Source organism: Carassius carassius, chromosome 23 (assembly GCF_963082965.1).
Source record: "Carassius carassius chromosome 23, fCarCar2.1, whole genome shotgun sequence".
In the NCBI taxonomy this organism is placed as follows: domain Eukaryota; kingdom Metazoa; phylum Chordata; class Actinopteri; order Cypriniformes; family Cyprinidae; genus Carassius; species Carassius carassius.
Window position 1 is genome coordinate 29,914,467 of NC_081777.1, and position 23,933 is coordinate 29,938,399.

The 23,933-nt window shown below is 41.1% G+C and overlaps 1 protein-coding gene across 1 annotated transcript; it reads right to left on the bottom strand.

The window, feature by feature from the left end:
* Positions 1-16,619: 16,619 nt before the first annotated feature.
* Positions 16,620-23,379, bottom strand: LOC132101744 (SLIT and NTRK-like protein 3). The gene is made up of 4 exons (XM_059506923.1): positions 23,332-23,379; positions 22,170-23,086; positions 21,774-21,849; positions 16,620-20,907 (listed from the first exon to the last, which is right to left on the bottom strand). The coding sequence occupies exon 4, from the start codon at positions 20,856-20,858 to the stop codon at positions 18,243-18,245; it is 2,616 nt and encodes an 871-aa protein (XP_059362906.1). The 5' UTR covers positions 20,859-20,907; positions 21,774-21,849; positions 22,170-23,086; positions 23,332-23,379; the 3' UTR covers positions 16,620-18,242.
* Positions 23,380-23,933: the final 554 nt, after the last annotated feature.

Genomic DNA, 23,933 nt, shown 5'->3' on the forward strand with positions numbered 1-23,933 from the left:
GTCTACCGGAACCGCCTCCAGCTCTGCCGAGCTCGCCGGTTCCCTCCGCTTCACCAGCCTCCCCTGCATCGCTTCCCGATGGTCAGCGTCCGCTGTCTGCCGCCGCGTCATCGGAGGAAGTGGATCTCAGGGCCGCGTCGGAGGAAGAGGACACAGGCTCTTTGCTTGCTTCTGGCAGTGAGGGTTGGGCGAGCTCCATGGATCCCTGAGCTTCACGAAGAAGTGGCGAAAGCTTGGAATGCTCCATTATCGGCGAGAGTTCGTTCATCTGTTTCACCAGCATTCTCCACACTGGACGATGCTAAAAACAGAGGCAACCTGTCACTTCCGCTGGTGGAACAGGCTATAGCAGCGCACCTTTGCCCGCCCTCTGCTGGACGGCGGACTAAGGCGGCGTTGCCATCCAAAGCCTGCCGCATGACGTCATCGCTGCTCGCACGGATCTTCTCTGCTGCTGGGCAGGCTGCGTCTGCGCTGCACACCATGGCCACGCTGCAGATTTTCCAGGGCAATCTCCTCCACAAGCTGGATGAGATGGGACCTGAAGCGATCTGTCTCGCGGATCTGAGGAGTGCTTCGGATCTCTCCCTCCAAGTTACTAAGTCCGCTGCACAGGCCATGGGACGGGCTATGGCTTCCGCTACGGTGGCTGAGAGGCATTTGTGGCTAACGCTTTCTGACATCAAGGAGTCTGAGCGTGCTGCGTTCCTTGACGCGCCGCTGACTCCTGCTGGCCTCTTCGGATCATCTGTCAGCGAGTTTGTGGAGAGATTCGCCGAGGACCAGAAAGCGTCACAGGCGTTCAAGCACTTCTTGCCGAAGCGCTCCGGTTCTGCAGCTAGCCGCCCTAGACCGGCCCCACAGAGCTCTCAGTCACGCCCACCGCCTCCAGCTGCGTCATCGCGACAGCGTCAGCAACGCAGCTCGGGACCCCGTTCTCGCTCTTCCAGCCATCGCCCCGCACCGCGGGAGCCGCGGCAGAGGATTGCGGTGAAGCCAGAAGCCCCGAAAACAACCTAGCACTGCTAGGAAAGCGCCGGTGTATGAGTTCCGCTGCGGCCGAGCTCTCACCCAAGCGCGCCGCTGTTGCAGTTCCAAGAATTGTGACTGTCTCAGCGTCTTCTGCAATGCGCAAGCCTGCACGAGTGCCCGCTTGCCTGCACACAAAAGCCGTTATCACGGCTGACCAGATATTTCCCGAAAAAAGTGTTATTTCTGGTGTTCCGGCCACGGCCGATGGTGCTATAAATTTAGTGACGATGCCCACTGCTCAGTGCCCATCTCCACATATAAGCACAGCCCTTCACACAGGGCTCGCGCCCATAAAAGGGACTCAGGCTGATCGCGCGCACTGCATAGTAAACGTGCCCACTCCTCAGTGCCCACGATCACTATGTCAAACGCGTCATGTGGTTTCTGTAAAAACGAAACCCGTGCACGTTCGTCCGGCCACGGCCGATGGTGCTATAAATGTAGTGACAATGCCCACTCCTCAGTGCCCACCTCCACATGTAAGCACACCCTGCACACAGGGCTCGCGCCTAAAAGATCGACTCAGATCGGTCACGCGCACCACATAGTAAACGTGCCCACTCCTCAGTGCCCACAAACACTATGTCACTCACGGCGCGTGGTTTCTGTAAAAACGAAACCCGTGCGCATACACTCTGCCCAGGCAGACAGCGAGTCAAAAGCAGTAAATGTGCACATTTGCAGCCCACAGTTACTCGCAGACATCACGAGTCCTATGGGACCCACTCAGCCCTCCCTCGATCGGTTAAGCGCCGGGACGGGGTCGGGGGCTGTGATCAGTGCGCTCCCCGCCTCAAATGCCACAGGCGTGACGCCCATGTTACAGCACACCGAAGCGCCGCTGTTGCCCAGGCAACAGAGCGCACTTCGCATCCAGCCCTTAGCCATTAGCCCTTAGCCCACTCCTCAGTGCCCACAAACACTATGTCACTCACGGCGCGTGGTTTCTGTAAAAACGAAACCCGTGCGCATACACTCTGCCCAGGCAGACAGCGAGTCAAAAGCAGTAAATGTGCACATTTGCAGCCCACAGTTACTCGCAGACATCACGAGTCCTATGGGACCCGCTCAGCCCTCCCTCGATCGGTTAAGCGCGGGACGGGGTCGGGGGCTGTGATCAGTGCGCTCTCCGCCTCAAATGCCACAGGCGTGACGCCCATGAATGTTAGCCCTTAGCCATTCATGCAGATGCATGGTCAGCGCTTACAGGGGTTTCGGACTGGGTGCAAGGCATTATAAAGAGAGGCTACTCGCTACAGTTTTCTCGACGCCACGAAACCACGGTAAAAACAGAAGTAGCACACCTACTTCGGGCCGAAATATCAAAACTGTTGAGCAAAGGGGCTGTAGAGCCTGTGTCTCAAGCTCAAAGCGAGGGGGGGCTGTACAGCAGATATTTTCTGGTGCCCAAGAGAGACGGGGGTCTCAGGCCTATACTGGATCTAAGACAGCTGAACAGGGCATTGGTGAAACGCAGTTTCAGAATGCTTACGACCAGGAAGCTCCTCGCGCATATTCGCAGAGGAGACTGGTTCATGTCAATAGATCTGAAGGACGCGTATTTTCAAATACAGATAGCGTCAAATCACAGGCGATATTTGAGATTCGCCTTCGAGGGCCAGGCATTCCAGTTTACAGTCCTGCCGTTCGGCTTGTCCGTAGCTCCTCGTACGTTTACGAGGTGCAGAGACGCAGCGCTCGCTCCTCTCAGACTCAGAGGCATGCGAGTGCTGAACTATTTGGACGACTGGCTAATTCTGGCTCAATCACAAGCGGAGCTCGTGGAACACAGAACCGTTTTACTCGATCACCTCGAGAGACTCGGTCTCAGTGTCAACTGGGCGAAGAGTTCGCTGAACCCCAGTCAGACGATACTGTTTTTGGGTTTAGCTCTGGACTCACGTTCCATGACGGCGCGGCGGTCACCACAGCGCGCATTGAGCATGCAGCGCGCGGCGAGTTCTCTCCGCTGCGGCGTGACTGTTTCGCTCAGAGAATGTCAGAGGATGCAGGGTCTAATGGCCTCAGCATCTCCGATTCTGCAGCTGGGCCTGCTCCGCATGCGCCCCCTGCAGTTCTGGCTGAAAGCGCGGGTACCGAGCGGAGCGTGGGTATCTGGTCGACTGCGTCTCAAGGTCAATCAAGGCTGCGTTACAGCCCTGAAACCCTGGACAGTGATCGACTGGTACCAATCAGGTGTAAGCCTGGGGACTTCCTCGAAAGTGAAGATGGTGTCGACGGACGCCTCCACTTCGGGATGGGGAGCGCTGCTCGAGGGCAGACCGTCCTTTGGCATGTGGTCAGAACGGGAAAAGCTCCAACATATCAACTGTCTGGAAATGCTGGCAGTGGAGAACGCGCTGGCGCGCTTTTGTCCCCGAATCAAGGGCCACCACGTCTTAGTCCGTTCGGACAACATGTCTGTGGTGTCCTACATAAATCACAAGGGCGGTCTCGGGTCCCGAAACCTGTACAGGCTGACGGAACGCCTCCTGGTTTGGGCTCAGTGCAACTTGCGCTCGCTGAGGGCAGTTCATATGCCTGGGCTACAGAATCTGGGTCCAGACAGGCTGTCCAGAAACAACATTCCCACGGGCGAATGGTCTCTACACCCGCAAACAGTCCGGCTGTTGTGGGAGAGATTTGGCAGGGCGGAGGTGGACCTCTTCGCGTCCCACGAAAACGCTCACTGCTCCGCGTTCTTCTCCAAGAACGAAAGCGCGCTGTCACAGAGATCGGCCGATCGTTATGCGCATCTCGTCAGTAAAGCCGGTTCTTTCAACAGACTGAGCAGCTGTTTGTCTCGTTCAGTCGACGTTCCAAGGGAATGGCTGTTTCGAGACAGACTCTATCCAGATGGATAGTTGACGCCATAGCGTTAGCTTACGCTTCCAAGGGCCTTCAGTGCCCACTGGGTGTCAGAGCTCACTCCACAAGAGGCGTCGCCTCGTCGTGGGCGTGGGGTACTGGGATCTCCTTGCAGGATATATGTATGGCGGCAGGTTGGGCCTCGCCGTCTACATTTATCAGGTTTTATAACCTGGAGGTTCCCGCCTTGCAAGCAAGGCTGCTGTCGGTATAGCCGAATCAGGGCCCTGATGGGAATTCTGAGTTCGTGAGCGTTATGCGCTGCCGACTGTTATATGGGCAGTATTACGTAAGACCCGCGTTGCCACATTGGTCAGGCCTTGCCTCGACTGTGTGATGATTGTATTGCCGCATCTACGGGTGCTGCTAGATATGGGACGGAGTGCTTTCCCCCTCTCCTGTCCTGGGCTCTCTGTGAGTCCCTCGGGTGACTGTGCACTGTAAATCCTGGGTGTTGCTTCAGGTTTATTGGTGTGTGATCCCTGCGCGCACAGCGTTTTACATGGGGTTCCCGTAGCGTCTTAGCTAAGACGCAGTACGAGAGAACTCTCGTAAGAGAACGTACTCGGTTACTAACGTAACCTTGGTTCTCTCTAGAAGAGGGAACGAGTACTGCGTTCTCTGCCGTGCGTACGATTCACTCTGGTTCGCTTCGGCTGATATTGCATCAGCCTGCGTTCGATAGGCTGTGCACTTGCTGCAGAGCAGCCAATGAGCGAGCGAGCCGTCTAGCCTATTGCTGTGTACTGCTGCAAATGCGTTTTTACAAAAATTCAAAATTAAGCATAATTTTTTGCTTCAGTATTTCATGAAAAGAGACTTTTCCCGTAGCGTCTTAGCTAAGACGCAGTACTCGTTCCCTCTTCTAGAGAGAACCGAGGTTACGTTAGTAACCGAGTACGTTATCGCTGCACAACCATAAATCAAATTTTTTTACACTGAAATGTAGATGGAAATGCAGGTGGCACTTAGTGTTTGACTTAAGAAAAGTGCCAGAGAGCAGGTGAGTCTATTCACCTGACAAAATCAGTATTCGTTTAATTTTTAATTACCAAGCCCACCCTCTCTTACTCTTGCAATTACACTGTTTTTGTTGTTGTTTCTTGTTTATATGTACTTTTTTATTATTTATTTATTTGCATTTTTTAATTATAACATTTTAATGTAATGTAATATAATTTGCTAGTGTACCTTAAATACATCAATTGTAGGGTTTTAATTGACTTATCATTGTGCAATATACTGTAACACAGAATGAAAAAAAAAAGTTTATTTTTTAACATGTAGTTACATACATACATAAATGTTGGTTGGCCAGTGAAGTCTGATTCATTTAGCCACTGTAATAACCTCTTCAGAAACTGACCGTTCATCTATATGTTTGTTTTATTTTCTGTGTGCCTCTGGTGGACCTAAAAAAAAAATCCTTGTCACTTGCATAGAGTGGCTTCAAGGTTAATCATATCTGCAAGCACAGGTAGATGAGACAGAGCCTAATATGAAATATTTACAGCATTAGACCTTGGCCTCTCTAAACACACCCACCCACCCACACACATGTACCTATTCATTAACATTACTCTGTGTACTTATCAGTGTTTTGGACTTGTTTTCCTTGTTTTACCCAGTCATAGTTCCTGGTTTTCCTTATATGGTCATTTTCCTGTTCTTGTTTAGTTTGATTGCCTTATCCTATGCACCTGTGTTTGTAATTATTCTGTGTTTATTAGTTCTGGTCTGTTCCTTATTTCTTCGTCCGGTCTACTATTTGGTTACACGTGTTTGTGCTAGCTCCCATGTTGGATTTTCCCCTTGCGTTTTGTCAAAGACTGTTCTTGAGTGTCCCATGTCTCTTGCCTACTTCCAGCAAGACTCATTTTGACATTGAGACTTTACATACTGTATACTACCTAATTGCCAGAACACGTCTCACTACGTTGTTTATAGAAGACAAATATTATTCATGTCAGAGTATTCTTTTCTGAACCTTGTTTAATGTTTTTAGTAATAATAATAATACATTAACATCACCATTGGTGATATGTTTTAAGTCTAATATTTTGATATGTGGAGATTAAATGATAATGAAATTATGGCATACATGGAATGTATAATGATTTTATTAACAGCCTCAACTGGATGCAATTCAGGAATAAACTAAAGTCTTTCTTTTTTAGTTAATAAACTGCTATTACATTACTGTTTTTTTTCTTCTGAAAATTAATTTGTGATAAAAATTTATATATGTATATAAAAATATAATAAAATAAAATATATATAATTATTATTAATTTTTTTTAGTTTTTTAGTTGCCTTAGACTTTTGCACTCTGTGAGCATTTCTGGCTAGATGTTATCATTGGATCGGTAGCAGCATCATACCAGTCTCAAAGCTTCTGAATATACCGAATCAATATCTTCATATCTCCACTCACACCGGGGACACACAAGCGGTCGTGCCACACATATGAGCAGATAATGATGCATCACTCATGTCTGCTAATGAATTGTGGTGTAGTGTCTGTTGTTTGTCCCTGAGATGTGAGTTTATGGTGACCCACTTCAGCGTGACCCATATGACACTGAATAGGACAGGGGTATTAAGCACCAAGGACAGGAAGAGAGAAGAACATGAAGAGGTCAGAGAAACTAAAGGATGCATTCAAAAGATAAAAGTACAGACTATATAATAAACATGAATTAAAGGGCAGGTCAAAGTATTTGAAGCATAACTCATTTTAGACTGAATGAATACGAGTAACCAAATATGACGTCAAACTCCTTAAAGGAAGAGTTCTCCCAAAAATGAAAGTTTGCTGAATCTTTACTCACCCCCAGGCCATCAAAGATGTAGATGAGTTTGTTTCTTCATCAGATTTGGAGACATGTAGCACTAAAACACTTGCTCACCAATGGTTCCTCTGCAGTGAATGGGTGCCATCAGAATGAGAGTCCAAACAGCTGATAAAAACATTCACACCACTCCAGTCCAGTCCATCAATTAACATCCTGGGAAGCCAAAAGCTACTTGTTTGTAAGAAATAAATCAATCTATAAGATGGTTTTAACTTCAAACCATTGCTTCAGGCAAAAATGTGCAGCCTTTCTGGAGTGGCAAAGACTGACTGAATCAGTAGAGAAATATGCACAGATGACAAAAGTGATTACAAGTGAACAGATGTGGATGGATTTTGATGTAAGAGAGTAACAGGAGATGCACTTCTTTCACTGGAGGAAGCATGGATTATGGACTTGTAATTTTGGCCAGGAGCCACAGTTTAAAGTTAAAATGCCTTAATGATAAAGCAGCTTAGATAATTTTGCTAAACTTCCCATTTTGTGTTCCATGGAAAATATAATATACCTTAACTTGTTAAATTATTAAGGAATGAAAATAAACTCTTTTGAATCAGAATTCAGCCAGTGCTTGGGTCAGACAGTGGATCATCTTCTACTGGTTGTTCCTTATCATTGTGAATAAAGTTGAACTTTGTCGCTTCGCCAGTGGTTGCTGTCACTCACGTCGCCTCAGATCGCCAACTCTGTTTGAAACCGAATGACTTCCGGTCACTTTGTCGCTTCAGATCACCCCTTAACAAGGTCAGGAAGCCTCCAGCCATTAGGGCGATCAAAGTGCAACATTTATTTGCTCTTCTGGAGCGAGAGTGAAAAACTCCAAAGCGAACACAGACAGAGAAAGACTAAATACACATAAAATACATACAAATGCACAGCACTGCACTTAAGATTAGTCAGCAACATGGAGCAGTTACAGCTGATGCTTTTCAAGAAGGGAAGCACAGATTCAACTTATAAATGCCAGATTTGTCTTCAATTCTGTTTATTTGTAATTTAAGTGTCTGCAGTGCTTCCTTCAAAAGCTACTTTTTAACCCTACGAGGCCTATAGTGTATAATGTTTGATATGCACATTTATAAGGCCCCTAAATTATCAACATTAATACTTCTATATTTCTTCTTTCATGATTGATAATTTACATCAATAATTCACTTAATTAATTAAAACATCCATCTTGTGGTTGACGTCTTTATGCTGTCAAATTTGTACAGATTTCATACATAAGAATTTATTTTTTATAGTGTTAATAATTTTTTAAAATGTACACTTACTGGACTCAAGAAATGTAGGTTAACTTTATTATTATTATAAAAAACTATGTTAAAATGTGAGCTTTTTATATCACCATTAGGCTTTTGAGGAATGCTTATTTGTTCATCTCTCAGTCATCAATGTACTGCATTTGCATTATATTGTTTTGAAACTACAAAGCTTTGATAATAAAACATTTAAAACAGCATTTAAATATGATCTTACTGAGACTTTGTGTGTGTGTGTGTGTGTGTGTGTGTGTGTGTGTGTGTGTGTGTGTGTGTGTGTGTGTGTGTGTTGTAGTAGTAGTAGTCTGTTATGCAGTTATGAAATCTCATTGATTCACATTATAAGAATGTCATTACTTTACTGGCCACATAAATATTAATTGCATAATTAAAACATTTTAGACCATTTAAGAGCTCACCCAATTTTGATATAGAGGAGCTGTAAAGAAAATACAGTGATTAAAAGCCTAATGATCAATAAACATATGCTTTTCTAAATGCAAATAGTGACATACTCTTTTAGTTTTGTGTTCATAATATTATATCTTGCATATTGCCAGATATAACCATTGTAAAATACAGTTCTGTGGTTGATCAATTATTAGAGTTACTAAGCAATTTAACTTTTTTTAAAGTAATTATTAAAGATTACATTTGCAGATGCTTTTATCCAATGCAGCTTAGATTGCATTCAAGGGACACTTGCTTAGTTCTTGCTTCCCTTGGCAATTGAACCCATGACCTTGGCAGTGCAAACAAACAAATAAACTACTAGTTCCATTAGCTTTAGGAATATATTATAGTTAATAAAATAAATAATATATTATAGAATATTTACAATAAATATACTATTTGTACATAGATGCATGCATTATCAAATAAATAAATAAATAAATACTATCTGTGCTTCCCATTTAATCTTAACTTGCACTACATGTAATGTAGGTGTGCTGAGACGTGCACGACACACACATATGCAAACACAGCAGAGATTTCAGCTGTCTGTGTCCTCAAGAGTAAAACACCTTGTGCTGACACAGAATTGTGCAAACACACACATACATCAAAGGGATCCCACACGAAAAATGCTGTGAAGAAAATTCAGTTTCTCCTGAAATGAAAGGCAAGTGAGGAGAACTAGAGGAAGAGAAAAGCAGATGGTGAGTGAAACACACTTAAACACACACACACACAGAGGCTGATCAGGCAGGCGGGGCACGGCGAGATCGGTGGGTGCTGGCTGACCCCGCGGCCACAGGCTGCATCGGAAATGTTGCTGCTCTGTGTCCAGGCATGCTCAGAAAGGCCTGCTGTCAGGATAAAGAGAGAGAGAGGGTGATGGAGAGAAATGGCAGAGGAAGGCTGTCAGAAGGGAAGGCCTGGAGTCATGAATCACCCCAGACAGATACACTCACTGTCCACACACTGATCCCTACAGCCCTCAGACAGAGCCAGAGAGCCAGAGGAAGTGAGCTGGATCTGTGCTACTCAGCTGGTTTTTGTTCAGGACACTTTTTGAACATCTAACACAAAATTGCAAAAAAAAAAAAAAAAAAAAATACAAAATTGTCTTTAAAACCAAACACTGGCATTTATTAATGCTACAATGAACAGCACAGGCTACCAATATATGGAAGCTTGTTTCCGCCAAGCATAAAAAAATAATTGTGACTTTTTATTAAACAATTTTTTTTCACAATTCTGAGTTTATCTCACAATTCTGACTTCTTTTTTCTATAAACATAATATAAGCTCACAGTTTTTACAAAATGTCAGAGCTACTGTATAAACAAAAGTCAGAATTTTGAGATAAAAGGTTGCAATTATCTTTTTTTATTTCATGGTGGAAACTAAAGCAATTGCATGATGCAAACTTAGAATTCAGTGACAAAAATAAAGCCAGAATTGTGAGATGTAAAATAAGAACAGTGTGAAAGAAAGTCTGAATTACGAGATTTTATCTCATTTCAGATTTTTTTCCCCTCACAACTGCAATATATAAACAGTTGAAAGAAAAAGAAAGAAAAATAAAAAAGAAAATTTCAAAGAAATTATTCAAGGTTTTGAAGATGAGGGCATGCCATACAACCTCTATATGTTGACATCTGCTTTATTTCACTAGCTTCTAATAAATGTTTAGGATGAAGTTTAAAAACAACAAAGCTTCTTTGTAGTAACTTAAGTTTAGCAAAAAACATTTATCCACTTTCTGTGTAGGACCGGTTTGCCAACTCTGAATAATTATACATGATTATGTATCATTTATTTAGGAACATAAACATTTTCTGCTTTTTAAGATCGTTTTATGATAATTAAGCACATTTCCTGTACCATTGTAAAAGCTTACAAACAAATAAATAAATTCCACTTTAAGGTAATGCGAATGAGATTGCAATTCAATCAAAAATAATTTGGAAACCAATGTACTTGATTGCCATTAAAATAATATCACTGTACTGAAAATCCTTTAAAGAATAATAATAATAATAATCAGAAGAGAAGGGTGCACATTCTACAATGTTAGTGATCTCTATTTTAAACACTCCATCAAAGCATTGTTACAGAGATATATTTCGCCATCTATGAAAGGTCATCATTGTGAGTTACTGCAGAAATGAGTCACTGGCCTGACTCGAATGGATGGGGGGCAAATTCAGTCACACATGACAACCTGACAGACAGCTGCAGTTTCTCGCCAGATCTCTGCTCCAACTTACACACAATGTGTTGTGAAAACATCATACTGTGAATAAAAAAAGTAAAAAAAAAAAAAAAGAATCTGTAATGTGACAAAGAAAATCGGCCATTCAGATTTTTTTGCACATTTCTAATACAAGGCAATCCCAAATAGTGATGCATGAATTCCATTGTATTATATGATTAATAAATATAACAATATAATTTCCTAATTTTATATAGTAAAAACAAATGAAAACTCTTAAGAATAACCCAAAATAGCAGCAAAAACATTATGAATTTAGTTTTGAGATCTAAAAAAAAGAAAATCTAAAGCTCTCAGTATAAAGAGCCATGTTCAGTTTGACTGGGCTGTTACATCTGCAATAACAGATCTTTGCTGAAAGTGCTTCAGAACCAGAGAGCTCTGGAAACACTCTCGAATGTAAGTGCACAACATCCATTTACTAATTCTGTTGTTTGTACACTTCACATGGATGAAGTCCATGCTGTAAATGGACGAGAACGTTTCAGAGTTTGAAAAGAGAAAATAACTATTCAGCTGCATGTTTACACAGTGTTTTCTGCTTCAATGGTGGGTTACAATGTAAAAGAGAGGACACTGGGTTGCTCAGTGTAGAGGCACTCGAACATTTCAGATCAGAAAAAAAGAAGCCACTTACACAATATAAGTAATTTCAGCTCAGCCTGTGAGAAGGTAAAAGCACAAATTAAAATATTACTTAAATTATCTCTACTGTCCTATACATCAGCGAGATTGAATGTAGAGCAAATGGAGATTTCTGCTCAAGTCATCTGCTCCTAAGATATTCTGAAAAAGCCCCCTTCAAAAAATAAAATAAAATAATAATCTGACATCTCCAGAATGTCTGCAGTGATCTGAAAGAGCAATAACATTTCCCTCTGGAAGACCTTTTATGCAGGTAATAATGAGAGTAAATATGAAACAGATGAAATATGACTGATTCTGTGTTAATTAACCTGCAGGTTTTCAGAGCAGAACTGTTTGCACTTACTGTATGAATCAAGCGAACACAGAACGTAACATCAATAAGGTCTGACTGGCTTAGGCTGAACCAGAACTGATTACACCATAATTTAACACAAAAATATTTAATTAAGCAGCTCTTTTTAGCACCTCCTTAATACTAGTTATTTTAGGATTTATGATCCATTCACTTGTAGAACTGCAAGGCACGCAGGCACACACATACACACACACACACACACACACACACACATACCCCTCTGGGAGAATCTGACAAATCATGTCAAGACTATGTCTGTCATCACCACACATATATATATATATATATATATATATATATATATATATATATATATATATATATATATATATATATATATATATATATATGACAAAAAATATCTACTTTAAATTCTAAAATATGTATGCATTTACTCAATTATATTTAAAAAAAAACAATGTTTACATAATACATTACATTATTTCAGTACAGTGGGGAACTAATGAGAATCATCCCATTCCAGAAAATAAGAACGACTAAATTAGTGGGGGGGAAAAGGAAAGAAAGAAAGTAAGAAATAACACTATGAAATAAAATACAATTTAATGCAATTGTTTCATTTTGATTTTAGGTTGAAATATGATCTAGGCATGGGAATCACACTTCTATCAATAAAAGTTCTATGCAGCAACATAAAAACTGGCATTGTGAGTTGCTTCTGTAAATAATCCTAATTGTATGTTAACAAAACCATTTAAAAACACAAGTGCATACAAAACACACAAGCACACAACACTTCCTCTTTGTGTTTTGGCTGCATGTTAGCAGTCTAGAGGAAGTCAACAGTGCCAGATTGAGGAGTAAATGTCAGCGCCACACTCATTAATGATGTGTCGACGTGCAGCTGTCACACACAAATGTAAACAAACAATGCACTGATTTGCATTTAGCAGGTATGAAAGGGTTTGCTTAAATCAGTAAATGACTCACTGATTGATGTGGGTTTCATCATCCACTGACAGATGATGTAAGTGACCTTGCTTATGCAAAACTGCCATCATTAACCCACTCACGAATACAGCCTAAATATTAAATGGTGGAATAAAGCACACAACTGAATGTTTCCAACTCATATGCATAGATTCAAGTATTTCCCATCACCATAAGCACTTACATCACAGAAAAGAATGCACACACACACACACACAGAGTCACGATCAAGTGCTTGCATAGATATTTCTATCGAGTGGTGGCAGGCACTGCCAGCTTGGATCGATACATTCAGCTGTGTCTGTACTGTTCTGAGGTACATTCTAATAGCTCCGAGAGCCAAAGGAAGTTAACTGCCAGCTACAATACAGTACACAGCAACCTGTTTCCAGCATTCACACCAACCTCTCTGATGCATTATAGCATAAGAGCACTTGGTAATGCGATCAGAACATTTCCAGAAATATTCAACTCCTCGTCTCTCACAAATGAGCATATGTCCGTCTAGCTATAGATTTAACAAATAGTTCATTCAAAATAGAAAATTTGCTAACATTTACTCATCCTCAGAACACCGAAGATGTAGATGAGTTTGTTTCTTCTTCTGATATGGAGAAATTGACCATTACATCACTTGCTCACCAATGGTTCCTTTGCAGTGAATGGGTGTTGTCAGAATGAGAGTCCAAACAGCTGATAAAAGCATCACAGTAATCCCCAAGCAATCCACACCACTTCAGTCCATCATGTATTGCCTTGTGAAGCGAAAGGCTGTGTGTTTGTAAGAAGAAAAAAAAATCCATCAAGACATTTTTAACTTCAAAACATTGCTTCCAGCTAAAATACTAGTTCATAAACCATAATAATGCTTCTTGCAGTGAAAAAATCCATCTCTTGTTGTTTTGGACAGTTTTTACTTGTAAACGATGTGAATATATTTCTCTTTCGATTCAGATGAGATGACTTTTTCACTGGAGAAACCAATATTATGGATCTAAGGCTTGTATTTCAGCCAGAAGCAACAGTTTGAAGTTAAAATGCCTTAATGATGGGTATGTTTCTTTCAAACATGCAGCTTTTTGATTCATAAAATGTTAATTGTTGGACTGGAGTTGTGTGGATTACTTGTGGATTATTCTGATTAATCTCATTCTGATGGCACCCATTCACTGCAGAGGGTCCATGGGTAAGCAAATGATGTAATGCTAAATTATTCCATATTTGTTCCCATGAAGAAACAAACTCACATCTACATCTTGGATAATCGGTGCATGATTCTTTTTTTTTTTTTCTTGAGTGAACAAATTATTTTAACATAGAAAATTTTACCATGGCAAAGCATCAGTAATAACTGCCCTGTAACAGCAGCAGAATCCAGAAAAGTATGTGTGAATGATTTCATAGGCTGCTGCTGCCACAGATACAGTACATGCTGACGACACCCCCCACTTCTCTCCATTTATCTATCTGTTCTAATTCTTTGTCCTACATGAACAGACTGCAAAGAAATCGACGAGACAAAAGAAGAAAGAGAAAACTGCTGTCTGCTCACATCTAAACATCAGCCCCAACACAATGCTATCTAACACAATACTTGCAATTGTAACGAAATTTAGGGAGAGATTTTTCACAAGCACGGTATTCAATCCTCTGTCTCCCTCCTACTGTCTCTCTCCTCTTTTAAACTGAGCTCACACATGCATAGACATGACATGAGAACAGCTTTTCACATGCGGAGACTTGATGTCTATCAGCTCTGATTTATTGCACCTCTGCACTGAAACAATGGGTAATTAAATACATACACACACACACACGCAAACAGTTTTCATAGACAGTTTATGACACAAAATCTGATTCCTGTAATTAACTTGAACTGAAGTTATTTGCATCATTAATGTTGTGTAATGGGATTTAAAACATTTCAGATCGGTTCATAATTCAGAGGAAATAAATGCTGTTCGGTAATGGAAAATGCAAGACTATACATGAATAATTTTAGCAGGTCAGCATTCTAATTTAAAATCAAACTTCAAAACAGAACAATTCTAAGGATAAGGACAGAACTGGAGTTAATTTCTATTCCATTCGCATGCAAAGTGATTTCAGCACCTTGGACAGCAACCTTCAGCGTCGCCACGAGTCATTAGACATTCTCTATTCCCTCGGGCCCTGAAGCCATCTTCACTATTCTGACAACATCTCTCAAAAAGCTAGCAAATACTTGCCACAGTAATGAAAAGCATCTACATAACTCATACAGGAATGTACATATGTTACAGAGACCCTAGAAAGGACACTTAAGCACCATTTAAAATGTCTGAATGCCTTTTTAACACTTTTTGTTTGTAATAAATGAAGTTCATAGTTGTCAATGCGACTAATCTTGAACTGACTGCGTATATCCAATAAAAATCATCAAAACACCCGCTTATTAAAATACATTGGGCAAAAATTCTAAAGAAAAGTGAAATTAATGAAGAAAAACATTCCATTTTATCCCAGATGCAACTTGTTTTAATATTATCTATTTAATGCAATGGCATTTAGACATTTTAATGTCTGTGGCTTAAGTGTCCAAAAACTTTCTGCAGTCAGTGTAGAAATATGACAAGTCATATAACCCAAGCATGCTTGCATATTTCATATTGATTGAAGGTCTTCAATCGATTGCACTCCAATAAACTCCAAAATCCAGTTTCAGTTTGGCACATTCCAGAAGATCTGATTCTATTTGCTGAACTGCATGCTTGGCCTGTTTAAATTCAAGTCTTTCTTCCTCCCCCGTTTCCTTTTTAATTTCCCCCCTCAATCCACCTCCTTGGGTTTTGATCATTTTTAGCTAATTAAGCCCTTTGAAAAGCCCAAGAACAAACCACCAAGAGGAGGAAAAAAACTAAGTGAAATGCAGATTCAGTGCTGCATCTCCCAGAATGCATCACAACAAACCCCCACAGCAACAAAAAAGTGAGCAAAAGACGTCAGAGAAGGCGGCCATGTCGATGGTTCGCCAGGACTAAGCCACAAACCAAACGACAATATTGATGTAGGAAATCGTTCAATACTACAAATGAGCTACAGTTTGTTGACATAAGTCAAGTATAGATTGCATAAACCCCAACCAACTGATCATTTACCAAGCACGGATCTAACAAGCCAAGATTAACCTCAGGGGGATGTATTAGACTGCAAGATGTGGGGAAAACTGTAAATAATCCCATAGGCAAGTTACATGGAATGAAGGTTAATAGCATGGCATGAAATAAAATCTATAGCACTACATTTTTTACAGTTTTTGATTCATTGAATTATTTGTGTTGCATATTACATTGATTAGTGAAGTCAAAAAGGAAGGCTATTTTATAAACGCAATAAAAAGAATTTTAGCCAAAACAAGAATGACTGTTCCAATTACATATTTTGTTCAGGTCAACCCTTTAGAACATCATTCACTCAAAAATGAACTCTGTGGACACCAACATCATATATCATTAGCTTTGCTACCCTTTAGCAAAAAATAAAGTAAGATCATTATGTTGAAATATAGAGACAAGGACAGCCTAGATGTAATCCACAGCAAGATGATATTGTCCCTATGACCGTTACTGTCCCTGAGCGGTTCTTCATCACAGTGAAGAATCTAGACAGCAGCGTTAGCGATCACCACACAATCTCTGAATGACACCTTCACTTACAAAAGTTACACCTATCATTCTACAGAACAAATAATCAAACAAGCTCTGAAGAGAATGCACGGAAGACAGAAATGCAGTTAAGATAGCATTTGCATGCACTTTAGGGCACCACAGTAACAATCATTTATGAATACTTTATGACAAAAGACAAAAAAATAAAAATAAAAAAAAGCACAAAGGCTCTCTGTTTGGACACATTATTGATGTGAAACAGATTTGCACAACAGGGAGTGCTGTTAAATATGGACCAAGCAAAATTTATTGAAATATTCACAAAACAGGCTGGGTAAATGATGAATGTAGGGAAAAAGTATAAATAAAACTCTTGGTGGGTCTTGAACAGAGGAAAAAAAAACTACACTAGTCAGCTGAATGATAAGAAATAAATAAAGAAAGACCATTCTGCATCCTTGACAACCTCAGGAGAAATAACTATAGTTCATAATAGATGATTTCGATGTTTATCGCAAATGGTTATGGATAGAACTGGCAAAGGCAAAAAGACATATTTTTTTGGTTTAAAAAATAGCCACTTTGTTGTCAAAGGGGAGTACAAAAACAATTTTTGTTAGCTAGATCACCCTCTAGTACGTGATTATGTCACTTGAGTCATCAACATTAAAATGACCCCCAAGACGCACACACACACACACACACACACACACACACATACCCACAAGCAGAATTTATATTCAGATGCCATATGCTGCACAAAGTTGTATATCATACCTGAAAAAATAAGTGGTGTTTTCCCTCAAATAATCACACATCAATTTTGTCCACCCACAGTCATGATGCGAGTGTGTCTCTCTTTCTCCCTCTTGAGGACACATGTAAAAGTGACATTACATTAAATATTGATTTCAAATGTTGTGTCATTTAGTAAGCAGTGGACATGTATAGCGACATACCTCACAGAAAGACTCTAAAATCTTTAGAGTCTCCTTTTCTTGTCCAAACCCATCAATGACACTTGCATACAGGCAGGAACACCAGACTGTCTCAACCTGACCCTCCTAGCAGCAGTGAGACTTTGACAGGTTAATGTTTATTTTATAATTTGTCATTTGAAGCACCATACCAATACGTCAAGTCTATTTCTCACAAATAGTATGCATTGGTACCCTTTTTATTTGATTAAAGAATTTGTATTTTTATTAAGAAGGCTATACCAGACTCATAATCACTATACATTGATTTAACATTACCTTTACAATTAAATCTTTCACTGAAATTACAGAATAAATATATGCACAATTTTTTACTTTGTCAAATCTTTGTGAGAGAGAGAAAACATTAAAAGTGCTTCCTAAAAAGCTGTTAGTGATAGTATCCAGAAGCATTTTTCTTAAGAAAGTGCGTTGAACTCCATAAAATCTTGAAGTGTCAATAGATATTCACAAATATTGATCCTCGTCCTTGAGATAGAACTCTGTCTTTTGCTGTATAGAAAATTAAATAGACCACTCAACGGGTAATACGTCACTGTATTTCTATAGCAGTTGAAGTTTTTGCTCATTAACCTCCTTCTGCAGTTGAATGCATGCAGCAAACTGCAAATATTCTACAAACTGTGCCAGGGGCTCTGGAGGTTCAACAAATCGGTTCCGTACAAAAATAATGGGTGGTAACATTGCTGGCTACTCTGAAAAAAAGGCACTTAATTGAAAATTCTGAGTATGGCCTTTCCTCCAAAAGCGACTTGGGGGAAATGTGAGTGTGTATGTGTACGTGTGAAACATATAATTTTGCCATGCTTCTTTTTTGATACATATTCTTTTTGGGCGTGGTGGGGGGTGTTGTTCAAGTGAGTTTACTCTTTTTTTTCTTTTCTTTTTCTTTTTTTCAATTCAATTAGAATCTATATGATTTCTCCAAGACTTCGAGGTAATCCGGCTTGGTTTGGAGTTTTGCCCTTAGCTCGAGGTATTCACTTTGGGTCTGCTCAGGGAATCCTTTCCCCGCAGTGAAAAGTAATGTTTCTTTTAATCTGGCATCTTGCTGTAAATCTGGGTATTGCATTCCAGGGGGATGTGCATGTGCAACGTGCATGTCCTTTAATTTGGGAATGGTGCCGTACAGACAGTCTACAAAACCCACCGTAGGGGTCGGTCTCTGGCTGTCAATCACAGTAGGGCAAAGCACTCCATTCTCGTGAAAACTTGCCATGTCACCTGACTGATTGATGGTGACAATGGTGTTGAGCTGGGAATTGGACACAGCCATCGTCCATTCCTTCTCTTTCTCCAGAAGAGTTCGATAATTACTGTTATTTTCCTTGGTTTCTGCAAACTGCTCGCCCTCGATCTCTCCTTCTCGTGGTTTGTAAATTGGATTGTTACACATTTGAGTCACGGGATGGGGGATGTAGTCGTAGACGTGACCGGGTGGCTTCTCAGGCGAGGCGGTCTGCCTCTCTTCAAAGATCTTGCATTGCATTTGAATGCCTGAAAGGTCCACCTCCTGACGCTTCCTGAAGGGAAGCTTCTTTCGCCTCTGCAGGACGAATGCAAAGAGACCGGCGGCCACAAACACGGAGGAGATGAAGAGTATAAGTAGGCTGAGGATCAGCACAGAGAGTGGAACAGCTCCCGTCGCTGGTGCTTGCCCTAACTCAGAGCCGCTGGTGGCTGTCATGTCATTGGGCAGGACTGGAGAAGAAGCAGTGAATTTCAACTCAGGGCAGATGACCTCAGCCTCCAGGGTGCGCAGATCCTTGCCAAGAGCGAAGTCCGGGGTCTTGCAGGTCACTTCCCCCACAACAATGACAGAGCTGAGTTTCTCGATCCACTGCTTGAGTGGGATGATGTCGCAAGAGCAGTCCCAAGGATTCTGGTGAAGGTCGATTTGAACTATGGAGTGGAGATGCTCCAGGACTCCGCTCACTGGAAGGTAGAGAAAGTAGTTGTTGCGCAGGTTGAGCCTAGCCAGGGAGGTGCCAGCAAAAGCATCCATGGGGAGGGTGCGCAGCAGGTTGTCATTGAGAAAAACCAACTGCAGGTTTGGCATGAGGCTGAAGGCGGCCGGTTGGATCTCTCGAATGACATTGTACTCGAAGTACAGGTAACTAAGCGCCTGCAGACCACGAAACATGCCTGGAGTGAGCCTTTCAATGTCGTTGCCATTCAAGTATAAACTTTTCAAATTAGGTAGGTTCATAAAGGCTCCTTCTTGAACATATGATATCCGATTGTTACCCAAGTGCAATAAATCCAAACTAGAGAAGTTCCAAAAATCCGACCTGTAAATTTTCTGAATCAAATTCCCACTTAGATAGAGTTTCTTGGCATTGAGTGGTCGTGGCAGCAGCTCGGAAATGTTGTGGAAGCCTTTCTCTTTACAATTAACAGTGAGGCCCAAGTCATTGATGTGTAAATTGCACATGCACCCTGTCGGGCAAATGATTGGAATAGGGGGTCTGGTCTGGTAGGCAGCGATTGGAGGCTGATTCAGCCCTGGGTAAATGCTACGAGGAGTGGGTGGTATTTTTGTGGGTCTGAAACGTTTAGTCGGCTTTACGTGTCTCTCTCTGTATTCTACTGAGGAGGCTGTGTTATGAAAAGATGACAACATAGACGAAGGCTTGGTGGGCCAGACATTTTCGTTATTAAACGGTAATCTGGGAATGCCATGTTTGGCCTCCAGCTCTGCTTCAGAGAGTAAAGGGCAAAGTTCGCTTCTCTTGATCTCACGAAGGTCCTTACCGTGTAAATGAAAAGGGTATTCACAAGTTATGTCGCCCACCACTGCTGTGTAGGGGATGCGCTCCAGCCAGGTTTTGAGCTGGACAATGTCACACACACAGTTCCATGGATTTTCCTCTAGCTGGATCTCCATCAAGCTGCGACCAATGTATTCCAATGTCCCTTTATAGGGTAGAATTCTTAAGCGGTTGCCACGTAAGTCAAGGTGCGTGAGAGAAACGGACCTGAATAATAAATTGGGTAGCACGGGTATCAAATTATCATTCAAAATAAGTACTCTGAGTTTGTGCAGGTTCCGAAACGCCCCGCTCTCTATTCTCTTGATGACGTTGTAATCCGCCTGAAGATACTCGAGGCTCTCCAGCCCCATAAAAGTGTCATTCCTGAACACCTCCAGTTTGTTTTCATGCAGAAACAGCTTTTTTAAGATGCTCAGGCCATTGAACGCACCCACATGTATGTCCTGTAGCGCATTATTCCCCAGATTGAGTGACACAGCATTGTTGAGGTGCAAAAAGCTGTTAAAATACAGCTTGCGCATTGAATTCTTCGCCAGATTGAGTTTAAAGGGTCTCGTCCACGTCTGGGAGATCTGGCTGACATTTGTAAATCCTTTGCTGTCGCAGTGGACGTGGAAAATACCCTCCTTGACTTCACAGTAGCAAGGGTCAAAGCAAGGCTCATCTATTTCTTCCGACTCGTCCAACAAAGGGATCGGCGTAGTCCATCCTAAAGCTATTGTGCTTAGCAGAGTAAACCACAGCATCCTTCCGCCAAGTCCTGATGAAGTTAAGGCTGAGAGCCACTTCACAGCACTGCAACAAAACACAGAAAAAAGAGTGTATCAGATGACAAGGCTCAGATAGCGAGTGACAGTTGCAATGTTTTGAGCACAATAAACTACGCAACAGACACCTCCTCCTTCCACATTATGGCACGTTTACGATAGAGATCATGCATTATCATGGGTTTGACATCTTTCACTTGATGAAAGCTTGCACTACACACAAAAACAGAGCTTAAGGGCATAACCACCACTAATGTTTTTAACCACTGAATGAAACAAAGCACATCTAAACTGTTTAATGCATATCATCATTAGAATCTGTCCATTTTGTATCTCACTACATTTGTCACAAACATACAAACAGTAAAAGACAAGAAACATTTGGAAAAATATTAATTTTGTAAATTCTTAATAATCATCCATTTCCATGTTCATGCAAATATCAAAAACATTAAATCAATAAAACTTGAATTAAAAAAATAAAAATAAATGCATACTTAAATCAAATCAACCGCTGCATCCACTTAACATAAAAAAAAAAAAAAACAACAACAATGACAGGTGCATCCCAAGACTGTCGCCAAAACACCAATTAGACCTTTAATGCGTAACGGAGGTTATTTGCTTAGCGCAGATGTTATCAGCAGATCAGTGGAAAAACTCAGAGCCAAATGCTACTGAATATACCACACTCTGTGGATCTCTTAGATTTCGAAAGGAAAAACTAAATAACCAAAAGCCCTCGAAAGATCCTTGTTTTCCGTCAAGAAGAGACTGCAATTTTTCATGAATAGCGCACTTTGCATTTTCCTCCCACCCTTCTCTGGTGTCCTGGCTTAAGCAACCAATTCCAATGTCCTTCCATTCTCAAGCAATAAAGTAGCAGATACCTACTCGGTTTTAGTGGTGTCCAACTTGACATCTCCAGGGTTTGGAGACGGATGGTACCAGGTTGCCTCCGATGGTTGGCTACAAAAAAAAAAAAAAGAGCATGCATTGAAATGAAACGATTTTAAAAATCTCAGTATTTTACGCACACATAAAAATAATACATATATCAATATGAAACTTAACATTAAACTTGTATTTTAGATTTTAGATATTTGTACTAAAAATACTTTTGCTAAAACACCTTTAAAACTGGGAGATAGGTACAGCAATCTGCGCAGTTACATCAGAAACAAATCAATGCATCATTTGATTAAATACAGAGATTATTCTGCGGATCACCCAGGTCATTCTCCCATCTCTAAAAAGTCTGCGAACATCTAAAACGCTGAAAATTCACCTTTTTTTCACCGGAGCATCCGAAATAAGACGAGTTAAAAGATTTCCTGTGCTGTTCCCCTATCTCTCTCGTTCTCTTTCGGTCTCTCTCTGTATCTCTCTCTCTCTCTCTCTCTCTCTCTAAGACCAAGAAGAGAGAAGATGAAGACGTGATTTGAATAAAATCTCCTTTTTTTCTATAAAGGTTTGTTTATGATGCCGGTTCGTTCAGTTCTGGAGCTCAGTTCCTCTTCGTGCGGTTCTGTTCGGTTTGTCCCACTGCTGCGCTGCTCGCGTCTCTCATCGTGCCGGAGAAAAGCTTCGGATCGTCACGGAAATCAGCTTTAAGAAAAGCGAGCAGGGAGGGAGAGGGCATAGAATGGAGAGACGGCGTTGGCGGAGAGGGTTGGGATGGAGGAGGCACGAGCTGTTGAGCGCGCTGAGTGCCGCAACGGGAACGCGCGCGCATCAGTGTTCTCTCTCTCTCTCTCGCTCTCTCTCTCTCTCTCTCTCTCTTCATCAGCGATGTAACGTTATTTTATAAGGCGATCTCATCTCCGATTTGTGTTCAGAGATAATTATCACAGGTTATTTAACTCTGAGCTTCATCGGTGAAATCTTCTGAGGCTTTGAATGTCCCATTCAGTTTCGTTGTGCACAGTTTTCAATCTCTCTTTCCTTGGAAAATGTCACTTCGTTCGTTGAAATGTGAGTCCGGGGTTCCTTGGATTCGGAAAAATTACAAACGAATCTATCCAATAAATCTGTTTATTTTTCCTCTGTATAAATTTTGTTTGGTTTTCTCTGAAGTGAAAACAGCTGAGGAGAATTCTTCCGTGTGAAGCTGCGCGCTCTTCCCGCGCCTTGTCTTCCCGCGCCCTGCCTGCAGCGGGCAATCTAGCTCTGCGCGTGGGCAGTGGCGATGACAGGATACTTTTATTCTGCAAATTTACATGGAAATGAGAGAGAGGTTATGGGTAACACTCTGTAATATGATTTATTAATGACATAAAAAACATTCTACTTTAAATAATGCTAAATAGATCGTTAATATAGATCCAAATGGATATGGAATGTAACCTCTGAGGGAAGACCGGGGCTAGCTTATGCACTTTTACTGTGAATATTTCAAAGGCTAAGTTTATTTCTAAAATTCAGGTTCTATCTGTACTATATAGGTACATACTGTAAACTGTAGTCTTAGCTACAAGAGAGAGAGTGAGAGAGAGAGAAAACCATTGAGTATTTCCACCATTTGACCATTTTTTTCCTGAAAACAAACAAACAAAACAGTTAAACACACTTTGTCATTTTGCTGTAAAAAATAATATTAATAATTAATATTAATACAACTGTAAAAACGTAGACTTTACAGCATAAAAAGGGAAAACTTGCCTAATAAAATGTGACAACTTGCGCCAACTGATATTAATGGAAAATACACTAGTTTTAACAACACAGTTTGACTTTTAAAAACTTTTTTGACTGGAAGCCTCTAATTTGTGACAACTTCCCTTTGATAATAGCATTTGTCTTATATGTTTTAGTTTGAATGTAGTTGAACTACTGATCTGTTAATATTTAACAAAAATAATGTTTTCAGTTATTTAATTAAAGTTATTATGAAGTGTTTAGAGCGTAGGCTGTGTTTAAATACATTTATACAAGATTTCATAATGAGATTTGAGTTTCAGTAATGTTCATGAGTCATGCTTAATTGGATTGCTCAAGGACCATAAATATTGTGTTGAGGGTGATGATGATGATGATGATGATCGCAGCTATAAC

Coding starts and splice junctions, on each gene's coding strand:
- LOC132101744 (XM_059506923.1), bottom strand. CDS start 20,858: ATGCTGTGGTTTACTCTGCTAAGCACAATAGCTTTAGGATGGACTACG.